Source organism: Phragmites australis, chromosome 18 (assembly GCF_958298935.1).
Source record: "Phragmites australis chromosome 18, lpPhrAust1.1, whole genome shotgun sequence".
NCBI lineage: Eukaryota > Viridiplantae > Streptophyta > Magnoliopsida > Poales > Poaceae > Phragmites > Phragmites australis.
In genome coordinates this window covers 72,601-80,862 of record NC_084938.1, presented here as the reverse complement: position 1 = coordinate 80,862, position 8,262 = coordinate 72,601, and the positions used below count along the sequence as shown (strand labels likewise).

At 43.0% G+C, this 8,262-nt stretch overlaps 1 protein-coding gene across 5 annotated transcripts; it reads left to right on the top strand.

Annotated features, from left to right (window-relative positions):
• Positions 1 to 201: 201 nt before the first annotated feature.
• LOC133898825 (vegetative cell wall protein gp1-like) lies at positions 202 to 7,719 on the top strand. 5 transcript variants are annotated; one of them, XM_062339582.1, is made up of 10 exons: positions 202 to 315; positions 501 to 641; positions 1,376 to 1,663; positions 3,991 to 4,116; positions 4,317 to 4,362; positions 4,644 to 4,726; positions 5,104 to 5,181; positions 5,283 to 5,336; positions 5,592 to 5,726; positions 5,806 to 7,719. In XM_062339582.1, exons 3-10 carry the CDS (start codon positions 1,376 to 1,378, stop codon positions 7,327 to 7,329), a joined length of 2,334 nt encoding a protein of 777 aa, XP_062195566.1. In that variant the 5' UTR covers positions 202 to 315; positions 501 to 641; the 3' UTR covers positions 7,330 to 7,719. The 5 variants fall into 5 exon arrangements, with proteins under 5 accessions (XP_062195566.1, XP_062195569.1, XP_062195568.1 ...); XM_062339585.1 differs by lacking the exon at positions 202 to 315 and having other exon boundaries at positions 368 to 641; positions 4,320 to 4,362; positions 4,668 to 4,726; XM_062339584.1 differs by lacking the exon at positions 202 to 315 and having other exon boundaries at positions 368 to 641; positions 4,668 to 4,726.
• The last annotated feature ends 543 nt before the right edge of the window (positions 7,720 to 8,262 follow it).

Here is an 8,262-nt window from a genome sequence, read left to right as displayed (position 1 = left end):
TAATAAGTCTTTTAATTGTAATTACAGATATACTATGATACTTGCAAGTTAGTTTGATATGGTCAGAAGTTGTCTATACTAATTACAAGCGAGTCTTATATACATGTAAATTATTTAGATTACAGTTGTAAGTCAGCAGCTGAAGGGGTGTGTGGCGGCAGGTTTAATTTCTGTTCGACTTGTGCGGCCTATAACATTTCGTCACTCAAAAGGCTGTATTGCACTGCAACGTGCAGCTTCCCTTCGCGCTGCTCCGTCGCTGCTGAAGCTGAAGTCGCCCTAGGCTTCAGTGGTTCCATCGATTGACATGGAGTGGTGATCCATTTGAACTTACGATTGATTTCCTTCGTGAGAAAATTAATTTATTCATTCATTGATTCGATGTTCTTTTATATACCGTTGGAATACATCCCTTTCCCAACCTCGGGTACTTCGAGCGACTTCCAATACATATTTACACAACCCCTCCCCTCCCCTCCCCTCCCTCTCGCACGGCATAGGGAAGGAATGGGGGCCTAGGGTTTAACAGGCCGACCTCCCGCCGCCTCTGCAGCCGGTGCGCTTCCTCCTCCGCGGCGCACCTGTAACCCGACGGCGTTGCCTCCCTCTCCGGTCGTCCCCACTCCCCGTGAACGTGCAAGGTAAACATCGCTCCTCCCTCCTTTGCCTTTGCAAAATTTGTAAAGTAGCACACCAGCTAGTAGTTAGGTACGATGCCTTTGCAAAATCTGCTGGAACACACAAACATTTACAGTGCAACAGCAAGTAGAATTCTAAGGACACTGGAAGCAATCATTCTACAGTCTTTACCACTTTTACATCGTAGGATACTCTGTTCGTCGTCAGGGTACAGATAAATCAGGTCACCAATTGTTATCTTGGTAACTTGTCCGTATTACTCGAGTCTAGATCTAGATTGAAGTAGTTGGTCCATGCAATTCAGAAGAAAAAAAATGTCATCTTGGGCATGTAACAACTTAGACATCACGTTTAAAACGATTCTGTCAGGCTAGTAAGTTCTGCAGTATAATATAAAGCTTGTGTAAGAGAATTTACAAGTTTACAGGTATGCACATGTCAAAGTTTCTAGTGTTTGAGAACTAAAGGACTGATGGTAATACATAGGCTCAAGCTTGAGAAATATATGCAGCTAGATCATACTGTAGTCCCTAGATCATACTTGTTCATGGTTTTAAAAAGTGCCCCTGGTTTTGGGGATGTTAAGTCCCGACATAGCTTTTCTCATCCTTCTTCTGCCAATCGCTTTGTCAAAATATGTGTACACTAGATAACACACCTTAGAAAGTTCATTTCATTCTTCTAAAGAAAGAACAATATCCATTTTTACAAGCATTCAATGCTTATTTTCTTATAGATGGCCACAAAACTTGATCAATCTTCTCCTGCCGACTCTCGGCAATCAAAACCTACTGGATCACCATCTTTGGCACCCAAGCTCTCAATTTTTGGTACAAAAGCTGGATTTGTCATACCAAAAAATAAGCTAGCTGGTTCACTAGTTATCCGGGGCAGCAGCGCCAAGAATGAAACACCAACTGCATCCAAGGAAGAAAACAACAAACATGTTCAAAGAAAGACAAAATGGGGGCCTGACCTCGCCTCGGAGCCTGCCGTGTGCAAAGGCAGAGCTTTGGCCTACCAGGTATTGTACAATCGATTACCAGTGTCCAATTTACACTTCTCCTTTTCTTTTATCTGGCATCCATTATTCTATGATGAACTATCATTTTTTGCATTTTGATACAAGATGTTTGCTTCAACTAGTAACAAGTAGTTACAATATGTCGCCATTTTTTGAGTTTAACTGTTCCTCAGAATTATCCCTAGACAGTTGTAGATAATTCCATATCACTTTCAATCACAGTGATATCTAACTTGATATCATATTTTCTTAAATATCTGTTTCTCTTCGTAGCCTGTAATCTGTGTGAATCTGCATTTCAAATTAAGCAAGGATGCACACATTTTTCTACTTGCTTTAGAAATTCTAGAACTTGCTTGTTATGTCAGTTTTTTTTTTACTAGAAAGGAAATGTGTTTAAAAACACGCTATTGAGTTGCCGGTAGTTTCACATTATTGTGCAGTCTAGGCCCAAGAATTCTTTTTGAAGGGACTAGTTAAATGCCCATGCGCTGCAACGGTAGCTGAAAATTTTCACGAGTTAAGCAAATGCACGAGTTAAGCAAAAAAAATCAAATTATTTGAATAACGATCAGCACTACATCGTTAAAATATTTAGTACCAAATGCACCTTCACAAACCATGCACAATGTCAAAATATTTGGAATCCCTGAAAGAACCAAGAGTAGCCGGCTTCACAAACCATAGAAAATGTCAAACCGATACAAATTTTCCCTTTCGATTTCATGAACACAAATAACAAGATTCTTACGTGAAATTGAAGGGACACAGGAAAGGTAGATATAGCTATTGGTCCCCAGTTATCGCACCCAAGTAACCACAAGATTAATACATGTTTCAAAGCAGAAATTACAGAAGACAAATGAACACTCCAAGAGACAAAGACCACTCTGATTTGTCTCTTTGATCAGGTTAAAACAAGTCCTTTTTCAGCTAGAGGTCTTGCATAATCAGTTATCCTCAATCTTTTTTTCTGGCGCTTCTGAATGCTCCCGTAGAACCGCCCCAGTAGCCGGCATCACATCTGCATCACCTCACAATAAAAACAGATAAGCTTATTCAGACAAGCCAGCACCACATCTGCATCACCTCACTATAAAGCGGCTTGTTAGCTGTCATGTAAATTTCTTCTGTATCCTCCCATTCGTTGCACCCATCACATAAATCTGATATTTAGGGTTACTTTACTAATGAGTCCATTCCAATTGACACAACCATCTCACTTGGGTATTCCCCTTGCTCTATCGCTCTTGGAACCCCTGCTCCCCTCCCGCCCTACAAAGTGAAATGGAAAAATAAGAAAGCATTGGTGAGTAATTAAGAAATACCACACAAAACCATAAATGCAAGTGTAGCAGCCTGGCAGTAAATAATTCTGTTCCATTTAAAAGATCAGTGTGATTGCATGGATATTGTTAGTCTAAATGTTCACACTTGGAGATGGTCTTACCATTGCAACAATTCTGAATAAGGGCTGCTCCATGCCAATGACATGGCCTAAATACAGTAACAGCCAGTCCCTCAATATACTCACTGTCAGGTTCCAATGGTAATTGTTGACGTTATCTTAGAATGGTTAGATCAATTGCTAGAAAGATAGATGAAGCACCATCAAAATTCTCATATTTACCTAAGTACCAGTGAGCACAGTAGATAATCCGTTGGGTCACTGAAGTAGGTTAAAGTGGCCGTCACAATTAGTTTCGAAAATATCAGTAAAGAAACATGTGTCAAAGGAAGTGCAAAATCATGTTTTCTGATTACAGGTAATGATGGTAGTGGATCAGTCAGTTATTATGTTCAACACCTTGTACAGCTACTTTTTTTCCTTCTTGGGGATAAAGTACGACATGGGGAGGGGAGGTAGCGGCGCTGCTGTGGCGTTGGCAGGTGGGCGGCGAGGGCGTTGGTGGTGGAGGGGTCAGCGTGGAGGCGCCGGGCGCAGGGAGCGGCGCCGCCGTCGGGCAGAGGGAGAGGGAAGCTGGGTAGCTGCACTGGGGGGTGCGTGCCGAGGAGAAGGCTGCAGCCGCGTCTGTCTTTTGTGAGTGAGGAGGATGGGTGCCGTGGAGGAGGCGGCGGCGGCGTCAAATGTGGTGGGGGCGGCGGGGGAGGGGCGGCGTCAAGGCCTTAACGGCCGCGGCAACGCCTTTGACGTGGAACGGTGATGAGGAGTAGGAGGAAGCCGATAAGCCCAACAATTATTAGCAGCGTTTCTTTTTCGCCCCCCTGGTTGCCTGGCTGGACAGAAAATGCCATTTTCTTTGAATTCTCTCATGTAAGACGCTTCAATTGCCAGGTGTCATTAATTCATATTAGTGCATGAGCAGACTCGAGTGGAGCAAATTACCAAGCAGCTGAAATCTGGAGCTCTGGAGATTGGCAAAATGGAAGGTTCAACGCCTACTGTAAAGGGGTCAAATTCTGATGGTACTGACAATTTGAAAGAGAGTGAGGTATTTCTAATCTGAATGCGATGCCTATTTTTTCAGTCCCTACTATCTATATAGGGTCTATGGTCTGCAAAAACTTTTGGATCTAGGCCTATATTGTGTCAAAATATATTTGAAGGCTGGCTAGTTTGGTTGTGGTTATGTCGTAAACAATTATAGGCTCTCATTTGGTAAGCATTTTCTTTCCTTTTTCCTTTTTGCAGCAGGGAAAGGTTGAGCTTTTGGAACTTGAAAGACGAGAAATTATTGGTCAGAGAAGCTTTCTTTTTGTTCTGTATTCTTGCACTTAATTTATTTACTGAATCAAAATAACTATATGCCTGTGTCATTGCATCTTGGTGCTGAAGGGGCCATGAGGGATTTCTTTATCTAGTGGTATCTTGCTTAATAATGCATGTAGTTGCCCAGTTGATCTGTTTCTGTTAGGTTCTGGACAGGATGTCGGTATATTGATCTTGCGAAATATCTGTATTTAGTCTTGAAGAATGTCTGTACTCTGCAGTATAAACTTGAATGCATTTTATCTATAGGTGAAATACTCCGTTTGAATCCAGGGTATAAGGCTCCTGACGACTACAAACCATTGCTTAAGGAGACAAAAATCCCTCTTCCGGTATGTAAACGCCATACTGTTTGATGCTTATTGTTTGGTTTGACCTTTAACCATTAGTTGTTTTGCTGGTATGCAAGAAATTCATCTTTTTGTTCTTATGCCAAGTTTTTTTTATACTCCAGGAGTTCCTTCTACATGTATTAGGAACTTACACCAATATGAGCTTTTCTCAGTTTTCTAGTGCCATCTGCTAGAATAATGTATCACTACTCGAATTGTCTCCGAGAATAGTGTATTATTTGTTCATCCACTTTATCTGTGGTATGCTGTAATTCGTTGTTGGCTGGGCTTGCTATTAACAGTTATCCTTTTGTTAAAGTTTGACTAAATTCCTGTATAGATTTGGTGCATTTACCTTCTGCTGTTGGCCATTGCAGGCAAAGGCACATCCAGGACATAATGTTATTGGAGTTCTTATAGGACCTGAGAGCAATACCCAGAAGCGACTACAGGAAGTATGAGCTACCCTTGGATATCTTATAATTTTATTTTTGTTGAAACTTCCCTGAAAACAGTCCGTTTGTTAGACTCTGTTGACTTCGTTTACGTATGGCAGGAAACTGGAGCTATAATACGAGTATATGGGACTAAAAAAATGAATGAAGAGAAGGTAAATTTGTTTTATTGATTCTATAAAATTTATTATTAACAATTTTTTCACAGCATATGTTTGAATGTCCTGGCCCATTTTACACTCCCTTTTTTGGCATAACATTTAAGTTTCATTTGTGATCTTGATGCTCGATCTCTACAGATCTACAGCACATCATTTTCGTATGTGTGTTTTCCTTACAGTAAATAATTGTGATAGCAAATTCAGCACACTAGACAAATGAGGTACTTATTTTTTTTAATTCACACTCAGAATGAGATTCGTCACACAGACATAGATGAAGCTCAAGCTGCTTATGAAGACCTATACATCAGTGTCTCGGCTGACTCTTATGATAAAGTAGATGCTGCAGTTGCGTTGATTGAGCTGCTTCTTGCTCCTGTCTCCGTAAGTTCAGCAACTGCTTTTTCTCTAAAATATCTATGGTGCTGTCAACTAACCATCGAATCATTTCGATCTTATTCAGGTAAATTCAATAGTCACTTCCACAATTGCTACTGTTTCTTCAGCGGTTACCTCTGATGCTGTAAATCCAGCTGATGTGCAACTGATGCAGAGGAACACTTCACAGTCAGGTTTACTTCATTACCAAACACCTTGGCTCTCTACTCCCCAAACCAATGATCCATCAATTCTTTACTCCGGGCCTGTTTCGAGCTCATTATCTAACAATCCGTTGCAACTGCAACCGCCTGTTGTTTCTTTCAATATTCTTCCATATACAGGTCAACCTCCTCACATGAATACCATGCCAAGAAATCCACTTCCTGTTCCTGGACCTCCGACATCAATGCCAAACATTCAACAGCCTCCACCTCAGTTCCGAGCCAACCCCCCAATTGGACCTCCTTTTGGTCAACCACCTGGAATTGTAAGCCTACAACTGACACCATCTTCCTCGGTGCCACCGCCAGTTAGGCCCCTTCAAACACCCCATGCATCTGGTGGATGGCCATCTTTTTCTCCAGTTATGTCGCAATCTCAGAGGCCTCCGCAAGCTTCACCGACTTTTATGCCAATGAGACCTCCTATTTCTGTGTCTCCTCTTGGTGCAACTCCATCGCAAGGGCCCGTTGCATTGGTGCCTCCATCAAACATTCCCACCAACTATCGCAGTCAGCATTCACCAGTAGCAAATTTCACTCCAGCAACATTGATTTCCAGGCCTCCTGGTGGAGCACAGTCTTTTCCTTCAGTTCTGCCTCAAGGTCCTTCCTCAATGCAGATACTGCCATTTCCTGCTGGTGCATCAGCGCAGTCACCTTACCCACTTTCCATGCAAGCGCGTCCTACGATGTCGATACCTGATACAGTGAGAGGCCCACCTCCAGCTTTCTCTCAAGTTGTACCAACACCTGGCATGGTACCTTCATCGGTTGGATCTTCCTGCCCGCCTGCCTCAGCTCCTGCAAGCACAAGCTGCAGTCAGTCATCAATAGGCGCTTTGAGACCTCCACGTCCAGCTGCCGGTGATTTTACGTTTCGTCCTGTTGTATCACCTTCGCCTACTCCAGACTTTCCAGCATCAGCCAGTCAAATGGGAATACATGCCAACACTCGCCCTTGTTTACCTCATGCACCGTTCTTCCATCCTGCTAATCACCCCAATGTGCCAGTTCAAGGGTTCCAAAGGCGTGTTGATGGCAGGCCCATGGGTCAACCTCGGATGTATGCTCCACCTCCACACTTCCCTGAAGTTTTCCCTGTGGGGTTCCGAGCGATCCCTCCAGCAGTTCAACCAGGTGGAAGGATAATCTCTCCTCCAATGCCACCACCATCAAATGTGTCCAGTTTCTTGCCTTCCCGCCCATTCCAGTTCATGCCACTGCCACATCAAAATCCTTTTCCAAATACAAGCAGGCAAGGTGAGAGTCCAGGTGGCGCCAATCCAATCTATGACCCTTTTGCACCAACAGCAGCCTCAGGAGCGAAGAAAACAGAAGCCGACCCTGAGTATGAGGATCTCATGGCATCTGTTGGCATGAAGTGAGTACTGAGATCTGTCAGGAAGTCCAAGATGCGACACAAAGGGAGTAGATCTGGCAGCATGTATTAGTTTGAAGTTCATTTGCTACTGCTAGTTATTCTTTTGAATTTCATATGGCCTCCATGAAAGAAAGAAGAATCGCATATTTGACCCAGATACTCTTGGAATACATGTTCTGGAGTGTCAAGGTTGTGATCCCTGGCATAACTTGATGGGTTTTTTTATGGAAGGAATTGTGATGCAGTTAAAGAGAAGGCATCACTTGTATTTTTCCTTTTAGATCAGACGATCATGTATAGATAATCTTATTGTCATCAAGTGTGTGATGTTTGGCTATTTGAGACTGACGCTAGGTTGTGCTATAATAATTTAGAGTATGCGCATTATGCTTCATATTACACGTTTAACAAGAACTGTGTAGCCCGCCAAGTAAATTTACTCTAGGGATTTTTTTTTACCGTTGTCGGATCAATATAATGTGCAGCTCTGAATTGCATATTTCCGTTGAGCTGCTTGCTACTCTTCTAAAGTACTCCATCTCCCTCTATGTAGGAAGGGAAGGGAAGGAGTAGTGCTACTCTTGTAACGGAAACTACAAAAGAAGAGGAAGAAGAAGAAGAAGAAGATAGCGGGGAAATTTTTTTAAAAAAACATAAGCTCATATTGGTGTTGTGCCTCTATAGACCCCCTGGGCCCACGTGTCAGCCTCCTCCTCTTCCATACCATCTTCTTCCCAATCCTCCAGTCGCATCTCCACGCCTTCCCTTCCCAATCCTCCAGTCGCATCTGCTCCCCGTCCCAGCTCCTTCTACGTATCCTTCCCTTCCCTTCCTAGGGTGCGTAGGTTTTAGGGTTTCTTCCTTCCCAATTCTTTCCTCCAGCTTGCCTTCCTTTCTTCCTCTCTGATCGATTTGGTTGGAATCCATCCTCTGCCGA

Excerpts from the sequence above, each read along its gene's own strand:
- LOC133898825 (XM_062339582.1), top strand. The coding sequence starts at position 1,376 with ATGGCCACAAAACTTGATCAATCTTCTCCTGCCGACTCTCGGCAATCA. Across the intron at positions 4,727-5,103 it reads AGACAAAAATCCCTCTTCCG|GCAAAGGCACATCCAGGACA; the intron begins GTATGTAAACGC and ends TGGCCATTGCAG. Across the intron at positions 5,337-5,591 it reads AAAAAATGAATGAAGAGAAG|AATGAGATTCGTCACACAGA; the intron begins GTAAATTTGTTT and ends ATTCACACTCAG.